Raw genomic sequence first — 23,146 nt, 5'->3', positions numbered from 1 at the left:
ATAACTATATGAACTGTAACTATTAAGCCCTAAATTGTAATTTAACTGATCGAAAATAATATCCAAAAACCGGAACTGAAGCCGTTTGTATCAACTAACTTCTCAAGAGACATGCGAAAAGTATTAGGGTGGTAGCGCTGCCCATAATCAGATCAGAGTTAGCCACAAACAGAGTCAAATGCCACAACTAATTCCACACTCGATCCGCGTGATCTGAGAGCAAGCAGGAACCGAAACGAATCTAACATAACAATTTTAATAATAATTCTATTCTACTTAACAGGCAAGAACTAAAACCAATAAAAGCAGAATATACAAATTAAATGAGAAAGTGAACTTTTTATTTGACAAATCGTTTTCGGCGGTGTGGGCATGGCTTGTTTCGTACTGAATCATTGGGAAAATATGCAGAAAATGAACCATCCAGACGGAGTCTGTGATTTTGTTGCCCTAAAATGTTTCTTATAGGGATTAAAGAAATGAATACAAGATATTCTGCACTCCAACCTACTGCAGTACAACATTGCGTATACGTGATGGAATTCCGCCATCACCACCGCCATCATTAAATATACATTACATGTTACATGACATGACATTTGTACTACGTCTGAATTTCATGTGTGTTTGTGTATTTCCACAAAAGCAAGGACAGGACGCAGGATAGAAACCGGAACATCAGAGCCGAAAAGCTTTTCTTCAACGCTAACAGAGTCGAAAAGCTATTCTGAAAAGTTAACAGTGCCCAAAAGCTTTTCTGCACTTTTTACATCCGTATGTACTTGCCGATTCTTACAGTCATACTAACTACATGTAGAGAAAGAACGTGGAGGATGGATGCTAAGCGATAGAGAGTCTCGCATATTTGTAAGGTGGGGTTGGGGATGGATGGGTTGGGGGGTTGAATGGGTATTTTGTTTGTTTTGCTTTGCTTCGGCCTTTGTCGTTGTTATTGGTGTCATCGTCGGCGTTGTCGTCGGCATTTGGCATCGTGTTATTTTTATGCCCGCACGAGAAGCTGTCGTCTTCCTCTGCCTTTTCGTCTTCTGGTTCCCACCGAACGTCCGTGTCGTGTCTGCGGCTGCACTTCCACTTTCCGCCTTCGTCTCAGTCGTCAACAGGACATCGAGCAGTGCAAGTCGACTGGTCGCACGTGGATGTAGCGGATGTTGTTGGTGTAGCCCCGTTTTGCCGTTGGCGTTGCATTGACAGTGAGTGAAGTAGAGTGCAGTTTTGGATTTTGTAAAGTTTCGATTTGTTGTCGTTGTCGTTGTCGTTGCCGTTGCTGTTGTCGCTGCTTCTGGCTGTATCCCCGTGTCCTTGTCCTTGCGTCGCGTGTGTTATCCATAGCCTTGCTCACGGTCAGGTGCCACAACCCCACACCGCACCCCTTCACCAGCTCATCCGCAAGCTATTCACGAGTGCACTCAGGTCGCAGTCCTTACCCAGCCTCCGCCAATTGAATGCAAAAGTTCAGGCTATTCCGAGCGCTAAAAGCCACCCTTCGCCCCACGAAGATATTTGGAATCCATGCATTAGAATTAACGTAAACTGCCTGGAATCGACACACACAAGAGCCGGAAGGAGGCTGCGGCTGAGGCTGCCATGCCACACCACTGCCACATGTCATAAGTCAACTACAGGGCTGCTGCTCCTCTTGTCCACTCGCAGCTCTGGGACAGAGCGGATGCCGCTGCAATATGCATTTATCCGCTCAGTAAGGGAGTGAGTGCGAGGGAGAGATGAGCGAACGCGGCAGCGGAGGCACCGTCACCGGTGGCCGTCATGCCCGGGTCAGTCCCACGCCCGGACGTGGCAGCAAGATTGCGTACACGCCATGTCCGCGCTCCGAGCCGCCACAGGATCTGGCACTGGCAGTGCCGGCCCCAGCGCGCAATTGCCTGGCCATACCCATGTCTTCGCTGCAGACGGCCAACGGACCCAGCAACAAAGGTAAGTGGGGGTCAGGGTCATGACAATCAAATAAAGAAGAACAAGAGATGAAATCCGGTAAATGTGTCTTATCTGACACTAATAGGGCTAATGAGCACAGCGGACACGCTTTTGGCATGCCATTGTCATGCCTGTTCTCTTTGGGCTCTGATCTGTTCTGGGTCTGGGTCTGGGTCTCGGCATCCGATCGAACCATTTGTTCCCGGCAATCAAAACGAATAATTGCGAAAATAGATGTTTACCTTAGCTTCTGTTTTTCCGTTCCTTTTCTTTCCTCTCCCATATTTCTCCCCCTCCTTTATTTCATTTTCCCCTTCGAACATGCGAATTTAAATGCAACTTTTTGCAGCTGGCGATGGGTGGCACGTGACTTTGATTGCCATTTCATTGTCTTCGGCAATCATCAAAACAAAATTTGTGTTTTTCTTTCCACAAATACAAACAGAGCGTAGAGCGGTAGAGCCGCAGAGCGTTAGAGCGTTAGAGAGGGAAAAAGACATTTTGGCCAAAGACCGACGCCGTCTGGCGTTTCAAAATCGATTGGCAATTTCTCAGAGCTGATTGCAACCAACACGAAACAGCGGCAGCCCCACAACCCGCAAAGTTTATATTAAAGATCACAGAACTAGATTTGATTGCCACCAAAATAGATTTCAATGAAATTGTTGGGGTTCCCGTAGTAAGCTACAGTAAGGGTGAAATTATTTGGTTATTTAAATGCCCGAGCTGCTGTGATCTTTAGGCTGCCGCAAGGATTGACTCATTATGTGGATACATATGTATCCTCTTGATCAGCATGAACGGGCGAGCTGACATAGCCATTTCTACTGCTTATAGCCAAACTAGAATCTCTTCTGCGTCTGAAATCAGACAGATTGGACCACTATATCATTCATGGGATTCTCGCAGTCTGCAGTTTGCCTACCACTTTTTACCGCCTGAAATCACCAGTGATCTCGAACCTGTTCTCACATATGAAAATAAATACCTAATTAATAGCACCGATTACGACAGAAACAGAAAAAGAGTTGCGGCAAAGGTCAATGCCAGAGCGTGTGCTACTCATAAATCTGGCACCAATCTCTTTGTCTCTTCTGTCTCTGGTTAATTCATACTTTGCCCAGGTGGCCAGAAAAAGTCAATAAAAGGGGTAACGTACAGCCCCCTTGATCCTTCCTGCTGCTACCCCCTAACGTAGGAAGCGGAAACGTTCGCTCCGCGTGCAACGCTGCGTATGATTTATGCAGCGTTTCAGAAGCTGTTGCATATGCATGAGCATCATTTGTACAGGTGAGCAGAAGGAGCAAGAGAAGCAGAAATTGCAACAACCGCAATGCAACAATGGGAAATTCCATAGCAAAAACGCAAACAAACAGTAAATTGAAAAGCCAACTAGAAGGAAAGGCAAAGGCAAAGGCATCCCACTCACGAAACGGGAGCAGCCAAACTTGGATGCTCTTCAGGGGCAAAGAGACCTTTTGGCTATAGAAAGGGTATCCCAGCAGCAGCAACAATCATTGGGTGGGTGTTGCTTTTTTGGATCTCTGCCAAACATGGACGAAACAGGAAGGACGGATAGACAGACTCAGCCTCAGCCTCAGCTTCAGCCCGGACAATGACAACATTGATAACTAGCTGGCGACACGGCGGCACCCCACTTCATTTATCAAAATTTATGACTCTGCCAACGGCCGTACAGCAATTGCATCGGCAACAAAGATGTAGATTGCAACTGTCACTGCCATTGCCACTGCCACTGCCACTGCCACTGCAGGTGTTTGTTTCTTTGGCTACTTTCAGAACTTTGGCTCCATCCATTGATACATTTTTTGAAGTATTTTATGTGGCGGTTTGAGTCTCATCCTTGGATCCTGTCCATGGAGGTCAACCATGCGATTGCCAGTGACAGGCAAGGGCCAAAGCCGCAGTAAGGTCAATCTCATTACAGCTGACTCACAAAGAAATAAGTAGCCGGAACAGACCTCAGCTTTAGCCAAATCCTATTCTGGCAGACAATTCAGGCAGGTATCGCATTCAAAGATCATCGCAGTCTAAGTTGGGGATAAGAGTTCTCTGATGCAATTGAGTCTATCAAAATGTTTTGGCTACGTACAATATTTAGCACAGATTTTCCCCATGAAATGCCTTTCCAGAGAAACTTTCTTTGTAAATTAAACCATAAATATTTCTTCGCTCACTTTCGGCTTGGGTTAATCTTTGGGGCTTCCCCCTCGATTTCATGCTCTATTTAGTGCCCAAGTACCCCGACATTCTCTGGGCCGTTCCCTTCCTTCTTGGCTTCCCCTTTTCCATCACATTTAATCCACTTGGCAGCCTTTTTCCTTCACGCTCAGATTTATTTATGCAGAAAGCAAAAATGCCATAAAGAAATATGCTGGCTATTTATGTACATTATATTGTACATATTTATGTGTGACGTATGTGTGAGGGCTCAACGATTTCCAGGGAAATCTAACAATAAAAATCTTTAATGCATATGCCTGGCTAAGGACTCCATAAAACCCTTTTTGAGCCACAAAATGTATTCATTTACGATGGCGGATGTGAAGCCTCCCCTTTCCATACACGTGGAATTTATGGCCTGGCCGCGCTCACAGTCGCGGTAATACCACCTTCTTCTCTGGCCTTTTCTGCCGTCGAATGAATGATGAAGAAATGCGCAAATAAAATGAATGCGAAAGCATGAATCCTGATGCTGCAGGACCCATTTCCGACAACGCCTGCCCACTCCCCTGCTGAGGATGCATTCAATGGAGAGTCACGTAAATGAAAGTCGGTAGGGGAGGCTCTCAAAAGTACAAATAAAAACCTATGTAAATTGTCTCCACAAGGCAGTAACGGATGGCAGTCGCCTCTGCTATAGACCTTCATATAATGTGGGAGTTTTGTGATGTTTATTCTGTACGAGCTCCCTATCTAAAAGTTCCCAGTTGTGGGAATAGTTGATTGATGCATGAGAGATATGCCTATGAAGATACAGGCATAAATTATACGCCTTTGTGTGTTGAAGATTCAAGGAGCGGGGAGTGCTGTTCCGATTTGTTGATGTCGGTCTCCAGAGATATCGATTTGATACAAGTGCGCTCCTATAAGCCCCTTTAAAACCCTCCTCAGTAGTTTTCCTTCCCAGAATAAGCCGAAAAAGATGGAACTGGAAAATTACCTCAAGTCGCGCTAGCAGTTATGCAAAAGAAAATTGGTCGGAAAAGTTTCACTCTTCTTAATCCAAGTACGTCTTTGCCTCTGTGCTGCCTCTCATTTGTTTAATTTTGCATGATTTTGTGCCATTTTCTTGGGAAAACTTGGTGCGGCATGCAAATGCAATAAGGAAAGCCCAAGAAGAAACTAAATTGAGTTTCCATGTTGGACAGACCCACACAGAAGGGCCGCCATTATGCATACACAGATACGCTCTTAATGCCGCTTATTAGAGATGAATACGGTGCTGTTAAAGTGAAAAATCGCTGACACCAGGCAGAGGGAGCTGCTCTTAATAGCTCTTCACCCTGGCATTCCCTCTCCCTCTGGCGTTGGTATGCCTCTCACAATCTGTTGGTTTTGCGACAAAGTTTCGGCATTCGTCACTTGAGCGGTGGTGATAAGCTCTTCTGATGAGCCTGAGCCTGATCCGTGGCCAAGCCCAAGGACGCACGAAATTAGTGGAATTCGGTGACGGGGGCGGCGGAATCTTCTTCTTTGCGGATAAATGATTTGTGGCAATCGTTCAGGATGATCAATGCTTCTGGGAAAATCTCACAAAATACACTTTTCGAGCTATGTGGCGGACATTTTTCAGATACTTTAAGCCTCCCAGAAGCCTCCCCAAATCTCCCACTCCTCATGGCACAAACAGGGGTTTCCCATAGAACCGATAAAACAAGAGCAAAAAAAAATTAGTTGCACGTTCTAGTCCATAATTTGCAGCAATTGACCAAATTGAAAGGACCACAAACCAAATTGTGGGCGACGTATGAGGTGGATTTCAAGGCCCTATATGCGCCCCTGAAAATATGCCACAAAAATGTATGACACCAGTCCATGGCGAGAGTGTGTGCGTGAATGATATTTTATAGGGGAACCGAGAGAGAAAACAAAGGGCATTTTTGTTTATTGTTCAAGGAAGTAGCTGAATAGCTATGTTGATTTAAATTAACTTTAAAATTGTATTTATTGATTTACTAAGTATTTCGTATCCGCGCAAAATATTTCCGCTTCGTTGGACCCCCCACGAAGACATTTTCCATAAATTTGTGTAGAAATAAATTTCTCAATTTAACGATTTCCATTGTTGTGGATTTTTGTGAATTATTACTTGCCAGCATGATATGTTTTTTAGCGGAGCCATAAATATCAGGGCCTGCCGTTGTCTGAGCCCTGATTTCAGCGCTTATTATGAATAATGACAGCAGAAATTAATTTGGGATTTGGTGTGGTGTGGTGTGGGGTTGCTTGGCAAATATGAAAAGAAGTTCGCATTTGATTGACATGCAACTTGGCCTTTTTTATCAGCGTTTAAGCCAAATTTATGGCTGCCTGCACGGGGCCCAGTTATCAATCAGAACACCTTTCCTAGGCATGCCTTTCCGTCAGTTTGCTGACACCTGTTGAGAGAGCTGCACCACGTCCGAAATGTATCGCAACGCCGTGCAGAAGTTCTGGGACATGGGCCAATTCAATCCGGGCTTCGAATTTGACTCTGAGGCCGTCCTCGAGTGCGAGCGGACCCACACGAAGCGCAACAAATTGGCCACCCTGATGAACTGGCTCAGGCAGTTCAACGAGCCCCCCTCAGAGCCCCTCAAATGCGACCATATGAGTGAGTCTACATCTTCCACATATATTTCCATGTGTATGTGGTATGTGGGATGCCCACCATCGTGGGGGCTGCCTTTAAGTGCAAACCAATTTCATGTAAATTGTGCAAATGCTCTCCAACATTTTGTGCGTGCTGATGGTATTTTCCTATGGCCTACAGGCGGATGCGCGGGCGGGGGAAAAGAGCACTGACTGTTTGTTATGTGAGGTTATGGCCACTTGTGTCAGCAAAGCCATAATGGGCCGGAATTATTTATATACGAGTATCAGCATTTTGGCTCTTGCCAATGGCCAACAAGTTTTTATGCCACAATTCTCTCTATTTGGTAATTGGATATACGAGTATGTATGCGATGCAGCACATGCTTCAATCGATTGTGATGGGATATAATGGAAATATCATGTGAAATATCATTGCGCCTTATGCCAACAATTACCCTAGGAAGTGACGCTTATGGAGCAAGCATTTTGAATTTTTGTTAGAAATAGAGGAAAGCTTCTGATATTTGCATCTGCTGAACATGAACAAATGGTTACAGGAGGGCGGATCGCTGAGGTAGTGGTTCCAAAGATGAGCCCGAAGAAAGTCCAAGTCCTGGTTGAAGCGGGGGTTGAGACGTAGTTTATTATGTAAACGCGTAGGCCCGAGAGCAGTGTGGATCTTGAGATCGAGTGGGAAAGCGAGAGCGCTGTTAGACAGTGGGTACAGAGCTCTGTAACTGGCTGTCCACGGAGAGCGGCGATAACAGGCTGTTGCTAACAGCGCTGTTGCCCTGTTATATCTTTACAGAAGGATTGTGGCGTCGGTTTGCCCTTCGTATAACTATTTCTATTTTAAATTTGTAATACAAATTATAGAAAAATCCTTAATCCTTGAAACATGTCTGTACACATCCGTAAAAAATGTACAAACGTTGTTTACCGTTAAAGTTTGATGCGAGTGTAATCAGCCATGTAAGATATTATTTAAAGTATTGTTTATTCGTATTATTATCGCGATGGCCTGGTATGTGTGCTTACAAAAGTTCTTAATGTTACGGCTTATTTCTGCTGATTTTCTGCTGCTGCTTGAGTCGCGTCCGTATGCTGCTGTTCTCTCCTTTTCACTGCTTCGCTCTGTTCCTCTTCTTCTCTGTCTGCTGTTACTACTGCTGTTGCTACTGCTGTTGCTGCTCATCAGCTCTTCCTCTGCTGCTGTTATTACTGCTGTTGCTGCTCCCCGCTGCCCCTTCAATAGGCCAGCTGGCCCACTCCTTCTTACACTCTCTGTCGCCATAAAACCCCCATGCAGTTGCCACACTTTCTCCCTCCCCCCCTCTCCGTCACATGACACAAACGCACACAGCCATTCACATAAAGAGCAGAGCGCACACACACACACACAAACACAAACACGAAGAAACAGTTTCCGGCCGCAACATTTGCAGCGCGTTTCATTGCGATGTCGGTGCTGGTTCTTTGGGTCTGTTTTTGGTATTTGCACGTAATTTGCACAACATTTTTCAATTTTATGTTCGCGGAAATGGAATGATGCCGTTATTTATGCTCTCCCTTTGTGCGCCGGCCATCTTGTGAGCCCTCTGGCAGCCCCCCTGCGTCTGCCTCTTCTACCCTTCCATCAGCTTGGCTGGGGAAAAGCAGTTCGGAAAATTGAAACTGATGCAGCCAGAGCCAGCTGAAATGCTGACACAGATTTACTTGTAATTTGCACCACCGCTCTGTTTCCACCCCGTCCTAATTTCCGTTACTATGTATCTGCCCTTCTCTTTGTTCTCCGTTAATGGTAGAGTTAATGGAATTTGGAATTTCATGTGGTTAATGGGGGTTCCCTGATACTCGTGGCACTCGTGGTAGTATTTCATTTTACTGCCAATTGGCACCACAAAACTGTGAACAAGCCCTGCCGTGTGACGTTGGGGATACCCTCGCATTCACCGACTGATAGATACGTTCTATCCTTCACTCTGCCCCCTGTAGTGCCAGCTCCCCTGTCCATCAACCGCGTATCTTTGACACCCGCTTATCAGAATCAAAGCAGAGGCAAAGGTATGTCTTGGACTATATTCTGGATTGACATGCATCACATGCAATGACAGGGGGAGTCTACTATGCGAGCGTTAGTCATGGAGCAGTCATGGACGTTTGAAAGTAAAGAGACTTCGACTAGGTGATACCTCTTATGCAGTAACATACAAAATAAATGATTTCGATGATTCATAGATCCAACAGCCAATAGATCGTTAGTAATCAGCTCATACTAGACGAACCAAGTGGAGTAACCTGGTTCTCTCTCCACATGACTTGGAAAACTGATGAACGCATGTTCCGACAGTTCCGTTAACCGCAAATATAATGAGCAAAACTCGACTGTGGCATAAATTAGGCAGAACATTCTTATTATGATTATTATTGCCTGGAGGAGGACTCAATAACTAACAATCAAAATGACATTTGCCTTGTGGGAACCCTAATGAGGGCGAAGGGTGAGGTGGAGGGAGAAAGTCACGTGCCTAGCACCAACTTCGAACAGAATAAAAAAATCAACAAGAAACGGTAAAAGTTATGGCCTGCTCAAAGGCGCACAGAGGAAGAAGGAGAGGCAGGAGCAGGAAAATAGCAAGAGAACAGTAAATTTATGCACACGTTAAGCAGCTCATAAAGGAAAAGCCGAAGAGCCAACTAAAGATTTAGTGTGCAGTGCAGAATGGATGGAAAACGGCGACATTTTCAACACTTTTCCCAGTGCTCCACCGCCAGCAGCACTTGAGAAGGCCATGAAAGCGGAATTCATTTGAATGTATAAAGCATGGAATTTCATTTAGATCGGGTCTCTAGGGCGTCTCCAAGGACTAGTACTGGGAAAAAGGGCTTTCAATAAGCGATTAAACAAAGTCCGAGCCACAATCAACACAGCAATCAAGGGAGGAATCCGGATGGATTCCAAGCTTGTGGTTTTTATGGGGATAGGGTATATCCATCGCTGCAGCAGTCAGTTAGTGGCAGGACAGTGGAGTTGTTGCGTGTTGTTTGCCGCAGTTAGTCCGCATGCAACCCAAAAGTAATGGAGAATGGCCAGAGCAGGTCCTGCGGCAGGGTCATCTCGCACAGCACTAATCCCGACCCTGCTGCATGACAATTGCTGTCGGGGCAAGAGCCAGGCGAAGCGCCCCAACTTGGACACATGTAAATCACAGCTGGTCTCCAGGGCTCCGGGCCAGTTCAAGTAGAAAACGGACAGGCACTCCAAAGCCCCAAAACCTCACAGATGCGGCCCGCTCTAGTTGCACTTGAGTTGGGGCTTAGTTGGGAAATATCTGAAAATAATTTCAGCGTGACATATTAATCGTTTTCGGCCCGTGTCCATGTTCTGCCACAAAATGGTTCGGAATCTCCTCTTTAATAATGAGTATTGATTAGCTGCCATAATGAATGCCCCATTCGTTTGCTCGACAAATGGGCCATTGATGCGATTTGTCTACGGGTTGCGGGTTACGGGTTGCAATTTGGAATAGCAGATTGGATTGAATTTCAGCTTGGACTTGAAATAAAGCAGAAACAGAGCCTAAAACATTTCACAGAGAGGATATCCTTAGCATTCTCCAAACGGCAACAAATTCCGATCATTTATTAGCGGAAAAGCCAAACAATTATTGATGGAAAGACTTCCGTTTGGCAGTCAAATTTCTGGCAGTGGTCCTGCCATCGCAGGGAAAGGGTAGGAAATAAATAACATGGACAGGAAATAATCAATAAAAAGCCTATTCTAGAGCAGAGGACGCAGCGGGGAAAAAAAAACTAAAGTTTGAATAGAAAAATACCCATGAAGGGGTTGAAAAGAAAATCTACTATAGCTAATGTGAAATAAAGTTCTTTTATAAAATCCTGCCTTTAGATGGGGAAACTATTTGCATTGAAATGAGGGAGTAAGAAATGGAACTGACATTAATTTTTAAAGCTGAGAAAGTGGACAAATGGGCTTTTATGGAGAGCCCAGAGGCATGGAAGACAGAAAAAACCTTCCTCTAGAGCGCAGCCAAGTCCACCTTTGACCCACATCGCCTGGTTTCACTTTCATTTTCATTTGGCGTTAATTGTTGGCGGCTCGAGGAGCCCTGAAATGCTTTACACATACATAAAATATGCCCATAATGGCATAAATATTTAATAAATTTGACAAATAACAGTCGCAGCGAACGGCGAGGGCCAGGCGGTCCGTCACAAGGGGCGTATGCGCAACAAGTGACGAGCACGAGCAGGCCAGAGCTTTTGGTCTGCCGTGCGCTTGTCTCTGGTTCTGTTCTGTCACTTTACATATATTTAAGTCATAGAGTCGCATACAAAGTTAATGAAAAACGCTCGCCGTGCGAGCGATGAGAGATCTGACGGCGACGGCGACGGCAACGGCGACGTCGCCAGGCGGCATGGCCGCCTGTCAGCGGAAAAGCTCTCCAAGTGCCAGTTGTACATCTGACGTGTCGCGGGCAAAACGCTTTTCATTTTCGTGAAACATTCATAATTCCTTGAGTTGTTGCGTCGGCAGGAGCGCGTGGGACAAAGCGCGTAAATACACGTATTGGATAAACCATTAATGGGCCCACCGATAAGGTCTCCCGAATTCTCTATTGATTGCCACCTGCCCCCGGGTGCGGGTGACGCATAGCCGGAATAGGGCTCGTTTAAGGGTCGTGACTCGGGCCTGGTCTGCACACTTATGTGGAGTTAAACCAATTAGTGTGCCGAGCAGTCCTGGGCTGAATATTACGCATACGCCCCGACGCACAAGCGAACAACTGCGGTCGGTCTGTGCCTCTGCGTCGGCTAAAACTGGCTGAAACCAATTTCCGGCAATTGCCGAAACGTTGCCACAAAGTTTGCACTTGACAAATAAATATATAAATTGATTCGATTCAAATGAAACCATAATTCGGTGGATTCATGTGTGCCAGAAGCAGTGAAAATTCAATTTTCCACAAACAAAAGTGCCCAAAAGTGAAACGCGAGCACTGATAAAGATAATTTCTTCATTTGTGCAAGCCCAAACTCTTCCCAGACATGACTGACATCCAAATAGTGTATCGAATATAGACATTCAGCTGAAGAGGTACAAGTTTGGTGGCCATGGTTTAAAGAACTCGTAACTCTTAAAATTTCCATCCACGAATGGAAAATATAGAAAACACAAAGAGGAATATATGAATTGACTCTTTTGAGCAATCAGATTTCAGATCGCCAGGCAAATGTATCTGTATGTAGGTATCGGCCATAGGCAGCTGTGGTGCAGCACCCAAATCATTCACACTTCACACACACGCACACACACACGCCCGTGATATGTAGTCTACGATATACACACGGCCAGGCAAGGTCAAGGGCCGTCCGACCTGCCTACCTTCCTTGTCTAGGTCACAGCACCCTCTCAATGCTCGATGCTCGCTACCCCACGCTACCCCACGCTCCCTCTCGCGCCCTCTCTGTTGGCGCAATTCTAATTTTATAATTTTCGTGAGTCTGCTTCTTGCCCGTTTTGGTTTATTTTGGCAGAGGAGAAAACGCAAAAATTTGATTTCATTAGCTTGTTTATTTTTGGCCAGAAAACGAAACGAAATGCGGCTTCCCAAAAGTGTTTTCTTTTTGATTTTCTTGGGTTATTATCTCCCGCATCTTAGCCCGCTGTTGTTTTGGCCGCTTGATTGTTTTGGCCCACGAGTGTATGTATATTTGCTCCGATGTGTGCTCGATGTTTAATGATAGGCATTATTATTGCAGTAACTGGGGTCGTAAAAGCAATTAATTATAGTCGGCCCAGGCCCAGCCACTTGAAAATGCTGTAAAAATGTTTACGAGCCATTTTGACGTGGCTCTGTTTGATTCCTAGTTTCGCTGATGGCCTGTGCGATTGAGGGAGTGCTGATGGCAGGGCTTAAGTGGGTGCCAAAAGGAAGTCCGCTGATGGAAGTGCAGCTGGGGCAGCCGATGGGGAAACCGATTTGGTACAGTAAATTGCACATAACTGAGATGAAAATTATGCTTTCTTTTTGGGCTAATCATTCTTTGAGTTATTATGGGAAAACTTCTTGAGATTTCATTAAGATTAAGTTGGCCAATTTCGTTTCGCATTAGGCCTAATGAGATTAGCCGAAATCGCCTTAGCTCCAAGAGTTCCCTCTCCTTTGTGTGGAATGTCCTTTGTTCACAGACTTTTACTAATTCTTAAGTGGGTTTCCTCGACAACTAGGAAATACCCTTTTCATGCTTCATTAGCGCCCGCCTTCAGGCTGTTTATAAATGGCCCCAGGACTTGGCTAAGCGCTTTTCAATTTGTACCCAAAGCCGGCCCCTCAGCCCCCCTACCGCAGGGCTCTCGGAAGCAGCTGTCTAAATTTATCGCGCCAGGAAATCAATAAGCTACCATAAAACTAATTGCGCCGTGTCTTGAACTAATTAAACTCACACAAACCTGTTCCGACACCCACAAGCCACCCACAAGAGAACCCTGCTCTCGGCTTGGAGGCACTTTAATTGCCGAGTATTTGGAATTTTACTTTTCCCGCTTTTTCCGGCCATTCCGATTTTCCCCTTTGCCGTTTTTCCCCCCTTTTTTGTTGTTGTTGTTTGGTTTGCCATTTGCCATTCAGCAGTTCGGCTGAGCTAAGTAATTTTGAGACGGAAACCGGCAATTTCCGTAAGCCGTTGAGCAGCTCCTCACACGCACATACACTCCTGCCGACTCCTGTGCATGCCGACACTCACACAAAAACTCCGAGAGTCATTTGGGCCGCCACTCCACTCCGGACAACAGCCATTTTGGAAGTCAACGAACCGAATGGCGAAGAAAACCAGCTTCCTCCACACTCCTATATACTAACTCTAATGTTTATTACTAAGATTACTAAAAGTGGATATGAAATATAAGCTTGCATTAGGTGTGATCACAATTATGTATGCATTTAACCATCGACTCCTGAGAATCGTTTGCCCATTAAGTTATATCAATAACTGCTGATGTTGTGACTTGTATCCTGCACACACACACACACACATAATCACTCATTACACAGGGTATCCACTAGTCGAATAACCAAAGAACATGGAGATAACTTCTCTCCACCTGTGATTTTTCGTACAAGGGGCGAAGGCAAATAAATTGCAAGTCCTTTAAAACACAAATTAATACGAATTCCACGTGATAACAAAGTTAACAAAGCGAAAGCGCAACAAAAGCAACGCGAATAACTGAAAGTTATCCACCAAATGAAATCCACAGGCACACAGCAAATGAGATACAAAACAAAAACAAAGACGGGAAACAAGAAAAGCAAAAAAAGCAAGAACAAAGCGCACAGGCCGGCCACATAAGCGGACAAACACACACAGCAATACTCCACCCACAGAACATACCACTCACCCAACCACCCAAACACCCACCCACACAAGCTCCATCCGCTTTGTTGGTCAATAGTAGGAGGACCAACAGCACCACCACCATAAACCACAGCGACAAGTCGCCCACACTGCGTACATAGCGTATACGTATACGTACCCGTACCCCTAACCGTACCCGTACCCGAACTCACGATGAATTTAATGTTCCGTAAGAATTTCCGCGAGGGGGCAAGCAAGTCTGCCGGCGGCGGCGGGAAGCTACAATCGAAGGCAAACCGGACGAAGCGGTCGCGGGACATGGGCCTCGTGCAGCAGCCGGAGGAGATACACTATCGAACACACCTGTTCTTCTCACCCAATCGTCCTGGCTATGACGTCGGCGAAGGTAAATTGACGTTCGCCTTGCGGCACTAACAGCAGCAGCAGTAGCAACAGCAACAACAGCAACAACAGCAGCACAAGCAAATGTTCCTTTTCTCCTAGCGCCCATTTCAATCATCCACAAACATGACTCACCTTCGCTCATTCTCCTCCTTCCAATCCCTCTCCCTCTCTTCTTTGCATTCGCTGGAGCCTGGCCCTCCGTCACTCCGTCACTTGTGCTCCATTAACCCCACATTGTCATTTGCATTCCATCCATATGCAGTGCATTCAATTGAAATACTTCCATCAGTTTTACAAACAGCTTATGGTTGGGGGAAGGTAGGATGCAATATGTCATTCGAAAATTAATTGAGAGTCTAATCAATTGGTGACAGTTTTTCAATTAAATTCAATTATTACACTCTTATTATGTACGAGTATTAAAAAGAATTAAATGAGAATTGGGCGCCCTCTTGGGCACCGATTGGCCTCTTGAAAAAGACAACAGGGATGCCAAAAAATGCTCAGTAGAAGAAAAGTCAGAAGTCCCAGAGAGTTATCATCCTTGAATGCCTCATGAATTGCTGAATTCCATTCACCCGTCATTTTCCCTGCATGTGACTGTACCTGGGCCTGTGCCTGTGCCTGTAGGTCTTCCTGCTATTGGTGTGAGTGGGGAGCCTAAGCTAATCTTCCGATTTCCAGTTGGCTTGGCTTCAGGGGCACAGAGCACACACTCGTACAGCAAGCTAGAGCACAGCCGTATGTAAGTTACTTTTGTAATTCCCTTTAACTTTTGCACTTCCTGCTCCCCTGGCGATGGCCTTGAATCTCACTTTGGTGCAAGGAGGTGTGGCTTAGACTTGGAGGATATCCAAAAGAAGGTCCTACTAACCCACCCCCCTCCCCCCCTCAAAACTGATGGAACTGATGAATGTGTCTCGAATCCCGTGATTCCCAGCTCCGCCAAACATCATCCAGCTCCGTAATTGTAACCCCCCTCCCCGCACACACATTCATTTCGTATGTTGTTTGTTGTTTGATTGCTGCGTGTTTGTGTCCTTATAAATATCGAGAGAATCCATTGCAGAACGATGCAGCGCACTCTCAGGCATACCGAGTACCCCAATCTTGAGCACAGCCACGTCCTTCGCCCTGCCCGGCAACTTGCAACCCTATGAGTTGGACGCCCCCCAGCCGCTGGTCGATCGCCGGCCGTCCTTTTCCCTGATGCGGTGGAATAGCAGTAGCAGCGGACCGGGTACTGTCAGCAGCAGTGCGAATAACAGTTTGCTACGCCTGCAGCAGCATCAGCAGCAGCAGCAGCAGCAGCAGCAGATGCACTTGGCAACAGCAACAACAACCTTGGGATACGGTCATGGTGATGCAACAGTGGCCACGGCAACAACCACGTTGCTGACGGCCGCGGCTGCAGCCACGCGGCAAGGTTTGAATCTCCTCAACTATCCCACACAGACTCGATCCGACTGGATACGGTGGTCTCAACTAGTTGTTGTTGTTGCTGCCCAATCGATCAGCCAGCCACTAACGACATTGCCAAAATGCTCACACGTACACGCACCCACACACAAACAAACGCACACACACACAAACCAAAGCCCCTCACGCATTTTCCCCATTTTGTTGAACTATTTTCCACCCAAAACCTATAACATATGCCCTACACCCTACAACACACGTTCCGAACCAATCCAACTCCCGAATACCCGAAACTTACACCGATTTTCCCCTCTAATTTCTGTTTTTCGCACGTTGTAGCTAACCTCAAACGTTCCGATACCGATAACGATACCGATTACGAATTCGTTTGTAATTACGGTTCTTCGTCTTCTTTGTTTATGTTGCAAGTTCAGTCCTGTTTATATTTTGTGTTTATTAGAGAAAAAACTAAAATTGAGACAAAATATACTCGGAAAAACCACAGAAAGAGCATTGGGTGGAGCCAATAATGGACCAAAAAGGACCATGAGATCGATCTGTTATCCTATAACCGTACTAATCTCTTTGCTTTCTATGCTTCACAAAAGCACTGGATCAATGAGAGGCTTTCGTCATAAGAGTTTTGTAATTGTCATCGAAAGCTTGCCAGCCCAGCTACTCCGTTGATTATCTATTCAACTAAATTGCTAACTGTACTTGTACTCCTGCTAAGACTTTTGAACTCGCTCGCTAATGTTGGACCACTGCGTTTTTTCAGTGAACTTTGGTGGTGGTGGCCACTCTGGAGTCACGCGAGCCGAGCCGATCTCCCTGGCTACCTTGGATCGGGACTGCTTCATCATTCCTGTGCATAGTGTGGACCGCTTCCTGCCGGCCGGTATACCCGTAAGTCAGATCCACGGTCAGAGTTCTCCCAGACTAAAGCTGCCTCTTGTAGCTACCCGCTCTGAGTGCCGATGGCAAGACAGCCAGTCCGCTGAGCGTCCTGGAGGTCTCCGATCCGAAACTATGCATTCTGGTGCATTTGATGAGCCCCTTGGAGGCTATCGATCCCGTGATGGAGTCACCCTTGGCGCACCCGCTGCTCAAGCAGCGCTCAATCGCCTCCGAGCTGGTGTCGGAGGTGCAGCAGGCCAACACAGCCGTGGGCGGCATGCTCCTGGCCAACATGGAGAAGAGCTGTAAGTGTGGGGAAGGAGAAATGTAGACCGCAGAGTTCTTACTTCGCTTGTTGTCTTTTGCAGCCGAGTTCCCATTCATCTCGTACTATCTCATCAATACGCTGCAAACGGATCCTTCCAACTTCTATGCCAGCCTGCGCGTCTCATCGCTGTCCAAGTTCGAGCCCAAGGCCCTCAAGTGAGTTAGCCTGGCCAATCAATGGAGCCAGTCCATTTGAATGTACACGACTGTTTCCCCTGATGTTTGCCATCTCCAATTGAAACCCATTTCAGATACACTGCCGCCCACACTCTGGATCTTTATAGCGAGGTGGCATCCATTTACCGGCCGCCGTTGGTGCTGCCCTCGAACGAGGCCGGGAGCTTTAAGAAGTCGCAGACCGCGGCCACCGGCTACATTATTACCGTGTTCAAGGCAGGTGGTTGGGGGCTCCGTCCCCGGTCGAACGATTCCACGGATTTCATGAAAAATTCAATTTTAATTCCGCAGGTGTTCGAGGGCGACGATGGCGAAAGGTTTGAAAAGAATTGGCTCTACTGGACAGGGGCCCGGATGCTGTACAGGTATGAGTGCCTGGCTTGGCCTGGAATTTCATTGTTAATTCCCTAACTCGTGCATGGATACTTGTATTTCAGATACTTGCCACGGGCGGCGGGTCTGCGGCGCATCGCTCTGCACAAGAGCACCTCACAGAAGGGGGACAAGATGTACCTCCTGGTTTGCGAGTGTGCCGACCTGCTCAAGGACATCTCGCTGGCCGCCTTCCTCATACCGGCCATGCGGGCCAGGCTCTGCGGCTACACGGGACTCTATCGACCAATACAGGCCTTCTAGATGGAATCGCCATCGTCATATATTTTTCTATCAGCTATAAATAGTTTAGTCCGACTAAAACTCAAATGAAACAAACACTGCAATACGGCTGAGATGGACTCTGCACCTGTTACGTGATTCGATTCTGATTCGATATTTACTAGTTCTAAACAAATTTTAAAACTCTCTCAACTCAGATACGGATCAGCATCTGCCAATTAACACTCGATAGGCGTACATCGTATATAAGTAGGAGACAATATACTCAAGGTAACTCATATCGTATGTTAGATTTTTCTATAAAACATCTCGGGAGACAGACCCAATAAATAGGACCATATCTAGTGTGAGTTGCTAGCGAAGAACTTCCATTTTAGCCACAACAAATAGCGAATCAATCAGAGCTATCTATATGTATTCGAACCTAGATATATCAAGAGTTTAACATAACTTCTTACATATGTATGTAGAATAGACAGATGTATAAACGCTGAATTTTTCGCGCTGAAAAGTAGCCTAACAAAACCGCAAACCAAGAGTCAATTCTTAGCATAAAATCTAGAAAATGTTGATCAGAATAACCGCAATGTGGTCGAGGGAAAACTTTGCCCAAATCTAACAATCTGCCAAAAATTAGCAAAAAAAAAAACAAAACATAAAAAATCCGTTTGGGGTTAAAAAAATTATATAAAATTTCACTTTTATATACTCGTATGTAGCTATGTATGTATGTAGAAGAATAAGGATGCGATGCAGACCAAACCAAAGTTTTTCAATAATAATTAATTAACAAATTTTTGCTTGGCTAAAGCTTGCCACTAAGCTTACTATTAAGAGACATACTAAATAACCTAATGATATTTAAAAATATACATAGGAAAAGCGAGAGAGAGAAATAGAGAGAGTATATACATATGTATGTGTTGGTGAACTTGTTAGGCACTTACTCCACACACACTCCCACACAGACTAGGACTCTGTTGGAGGGACATATAATTTTGCACAATAAAAACAATATCAAAAAGTGCTGTGATAATTAAACTAAAGCAGAAAGGAGCCACACAAAATGAAGAATCGTGCTGAAGCCGAAGCCAATAATGTATCTCTCATTGAATGGTGATATAAGGCATGATATTTTGCTATAATTTGGGGTTCGTGGGATTCAACCAGTCAAAGACAATTTTCCATCTAAGTAGCTGCCATTGAAGTGCTTCAGAGGTCTCTGGCTTATATTTTCCAAAAATTAACTTGGTTTTTGTTTTCTAGTTAGTTACGAGTACTTGCAGTCCTAAAACCCACACTTTTAACGCTTAAGCTAAGCCTAAGCCATATAGAATATTAATTACATACTGTTCGACATTAGTTCTTAACAAACAACAACTTTTTTGCCACAACTAAAGCTTGCAGCAACCAAAAGTTATGCGCGTTTTGGCATTAATAATAAAGCGTAAAACTAAATGATAATAAATTCTATTTAATAGTTTAGCCAAAGATGTTGTCAATGAGGTAGCCGCCGCGTCTCGGCTTGAACTCCGCTTCGCGATTCCTGTGCAGGATGTACGCCTCGAACTCCTGTGGCTGGCGGGGACCCCAGTCCATCGTGGGCTGAAGGGACATCTTCAATTTCTGTAGCGTAGAGAAAGGAATTAACAAAAGTCTCTTAGGATGTATCCCTCCTCCCTACTTACGCTGCTGAAAGTCTTTCCCGGCTGCTGATAGATCGTATAGATGGCCCAAATGGGCAGCTGTAGCACTCCCAGGCCCCAGATGATCCAGCCCGCCGTATAAGCAGCCCGGGGATACTCCACACTTCGATAGGTCAGGGGCTCATAGTTGGAAAGCATATAGACCAGGACGAGGAACATCAGGCCGGGGGCCACAATGGCCCAGCAGATGCGCCAGTAGAAGCTCGTCTTTACGTTCAGCATGAACTCGATGTCGCTGCAGATGCGCTTCACCCCGTAGATCCAGCCCACGGCCAGCATCTCGGCAATGGCCAGGAAAATGGCTATGAAGGTGCAGCCGTAAAAGTCCACCAGGTTGAGAACGAATTGTCCGCCCGGCGTCATATAGACCAGCCCGCATAGGAAGCCGATTAGGGAGAAGGTGGCGGACAGTAGCCAGTGGGGCAGATGGTTGAACCGATCCTTAACCACGTTGATCACAGAACTGGCCATGCCCACGTTGGACCCGATCCCCAGCACCAGCAGCATGAAGAAGAACAGCACGGCAAACAGCTGCGGCAGATACTTGAACTTGGCAATCGCCTCCGGATACGAGATGAAGGCCAGTCCAGCTCCTCCCTGGACCACCTGAGCGATATCCTCGGTGTTGGTTTCATGGGCCAGATTGCCCAGGATACCGAAGATGATGCAGCCGGCGAGGATCGAGGTGAAGGAATCAATGCTGGTGATGATGATCACATCTCTGATGGGAGCGATTAGATGGCGGCATTAGATAGAGGAAGGAAGGAAGGCATATGCACGAACTTACTTGTGGACATTCTTGTGGAAGTCGTTGAAGGAGGCGTACATGACCAGGGTGCCGAAGCAGATAGCCAGCGAGAAGAACATCTGGGTGATGACAGCATACCAGACCTGCGGATTCAGCAGCTCGGACCACTTCGGCTCGAGGAAGTAGACGATGCCGCGCCAGGCGCCGGGCAAGGTCAACGCCCTCCCCAACAGGATCAGCATGATCAGATACGGAAAGAGGGCCAGGAAGTAGGATGCCTTGCCCGAGCTGCGTATGCCTTTGAAGAGGATGGTGCCAATGATCAGCCAGGTAGCGAACAAGCAGAGCACCAAGTCCCAGCTGGGAGTTCCCAGGCCATTCTCCTGCAGGTTCTCAGGCTCCCTGAGCACCTACAAGAGGTAAGCTATTGAGAGCTACTCAGGGGGGCAATATTGTTTTTGGTCCAACTCACGTGAAGTAAAGCTCCGCAGAAGATACACCCTGGCCGAGGGCAGTTCCGTTGGGTGCGACGGTGGCTCCTGTGGCCACGCAAGCACTGCCCCACTCCACCAGACAGTAGGTCCACGGCAGGACAGCTTCAAAGCTAGCCACCAGATAGCGTATGGTTAAGGCCATAATGCAGGCGTAGTAGGTGGTGGCCAGGGCAGTGGAGTATACCTGGCCGTAGGCGATTCCTGGACAGGATATTCATAGTTGAGAGACCGAACAGAGTCTGAGGGGGATTCACTCACCCTTCATAATGGGCACCATGTCGAAGGCCTTGATGCAGCCCCGGCTCGAGAACTGTCCTATGACCACCTCCAGATAATAGATCGGTCTGCCGATCAGGAGGAGTACTATTACATAGGGGATCACAAAGGCTCCACCGCCATTCTCCAATGCGATGAACGGAAAGCGCCAGACATTTCCCAGGCCCACGGACAGAGCAATGCACGAAAAGAGGAACTCCACTCCCCGACTCCATTGATCGCGCTGGCCAGAGGATTTCACACCCCTCTCCACCGTCTCTGCCTGTCCCTCCAACGGAAGTTGTCCCTCGATTTTGTTTAGGCAACAGTTAATAGTAAGCTGAAAGGATTGAGGTAGTGCCAAGGATATTCAGAACTAAAGTAATCCGACTACCCACCTCATCGCTGGATGTGGTATAGAGAACGGAGCTTCTCTCTGTCTGGTCTTTTGCCTGGCTTTTATCCATCCTTTGGCTCAGTCTCTGGTACTCTGCAGCAGCATCCATAGTTATTGGATTAGGACTGACTTAATTCCTAGGACAGTAAACGAAGAAGCTGGCAGAACACGACACAAAAGCTCACATTAATCAATGGAGATGGGAGGCCACGATAAAATAGATTCCAGGGAAATGGCGATATTGGACAGGGTCAGTATTGTGCTCCGAGGTCGGGGCTACTTATAAACATTTCATTAGCATTAGCGTCCCAGAGATCAGGTGACTAAGAAGTCGATGGCACGCTTAGCGTATCAAGTTTTGGGGTATAAATTGGGATAGTTTATGAATCTGTTTACTTCTAGTTTCTTGTTTTTATTATTGATTTTTGATCCCATAATCGTGTTGATCGAGTTTCTAAAACGCCACTCATCGCGTGCCATTAAACCAGTAAACAGGTGCGATTCTATTTTTTGCCCAAATTGGCCCATAAATAGATGGATTAAATTTTAAGCCGTATTCTCAACTGGTTAGAATTTAATGGAAGCAAAATTTTGAATTTTGATTTCTGCTGTCACAGATTCCGGCAATTAATTATAATGCCAAAATGTACGGGCGCCGTGCAAAATGCTGATAGTACAAAATGCACTTCGAAATCGCTAGTCAGTGGGTTCAATGCGATCATCAATCACATCCATGGCAATCTCTGCCTGGTTCCGCAGCTCGTGAACCACGGTGTGTCAAAATATGACCGGAATCTTTGGAATCGTGAAAAGAATATCTAATCTGGACGCATGCCTGTCTAAGGCAGAGTGTTGGTCGCTTATAATTCGGGACTGTTCCAGACTGTTTGCCCAGCTAAGTGTAAGATCTAGATAGTAGCTACCAGACCAGATATGCTGTAAGCGCTTGGCATTATCTAAATGCTTCGGAAACATTTAAACATTTGTGGCAACTTCTCCGCTTATCTATTATACACGACACACAAAGATCAAGCACCAACACCACATAATCACACAAGAGATAAAATATACTTTTATGCTTACACTTTCACTTGGAATCTTCTTAATCTCGCATACAACAGATGTCCCGATGTCCTACTTTGTCACCGTCAACCTTCTATAGCAAACGGCCCAATGCGACTAACTGAAGCATAACTGATACTGGACTAGGAAACCTCCGAAGCTGAGGCAGCGGCACCATCTGATATTTGCCGAGATGAGCGCTGAGTGCTATTGCGATGCTCGTTGCGCACTGAGAGTTTCAACCAAACAGGAATTATTAGGGGAACTCAAGCCCAAGATCTTACATATGAATCCATCGGCTCACGAAGGGTTACGCTACTCACATTGATCATCGCTTGGGAGTATCTCTAACCCATCCAACGAACATTAATTACTGCGACCCTGCCCTCAAAATGCAAATCATTTCAATTAACTGTGCCAGATTCAGATTCAGCCGGGCGGCATCTCTACTGATCATCGTCAATCTCCCTGCCGACGTCCCCAGTTCAAACCC

At 46.2% G+C, this 23,146-nt stretch overlaps 2 protein-coding genes across 13 annotated transcripts; one reads left to right on the top strand and one right to left on the bottom strand.

The window, feature by feature from the left end:
- Positions 1-1,080: 1,080 nt before the first annotated feature.
- On the top strand, positions 1,081-19,449 carry LOC4803673 (uncharacterized). 12 transcript variants are annotated; one of them, XM_015183784.2, is made up of 10 exons: positions 1,081-1,211; positions 1,351-1,953; positions 14,386-14,557; positions 15,626-15,982; positions 16,754-16,881; positions 16,934-17,177; positions 17,241-17,355; positions 17,451-17,592; positions 17,668-17,741; positions 17,814-19,449. In XM_015183784.2, exons 2-10 carry the CDS (start codon positions 1,786-1,788, stop codon positions 18,010-18,012), a joined length of 1,599 nt encoding a protein of 532 aa, XP_015039270.2. In that variant the 5' UTR covers positions 1,081-1,211; positions 1,351-1,785; the 3' UTR covers positions 18,013-19,449. The 12 variants fall into 12 exon arrangements, with proteins under 12 accessions (XP_015039270.2, XP_033234233.1, XP_015039271.2 ...); XM_033378342.1 differs by having other exon boundaries at positions 1,081-1,953; XM_015183785.2 differs by lacking the exon at positions 14,386-14,557 and having other exon boundaries at positions 1,672-1,953; positions 17,814-19,310.
- LOC6898179 (sodium-dependent nutrient amino acid transporter 1) lies at positions 19,446-23,084 on the bottom strand. Its single transcript, XM_033378345.1, is given in 8 exon segments — positions 19,446-19,617; positions 19,680-20,418; positions 20,485-20,855; positions 20,914-21,140; positions 21,198-21,534; positions 21,593-21,749; positions 22,675-22,882; positions 22,977-23,084. Coding segments are annotated over 6 exon segments (1,926 nt in total). The 5' UTR covers positions 21,701-21,749; positions 22,675-22,882; positions 22,977-23,084; the 3' UTR covers positions 19,446-19,473.
- Positions 23,085-23,146: the final 62 nt, after the last annotated feature.

This window comes from Drosophila pseudoobscura, chromosome 3 (assembly GCF_009870125.1).
Source record: "Drosophila pseudoobscura strain MV-25-SWS-2005 chromosome 3, UCI_Dpse_MV25, whole genome shotgun sequence".
Classification (NCBI taxonomy): Eukaryota; Metazoa; Arthropoda; class Insecta; order Diptera; family Drosophilidae; genus Drosophila; species Drosophila pseudoobscura.
Note: the sequence above shows the minus strand (reverse complement) of the source record. Positions and strands in the feature narration are given on the sequence as shown.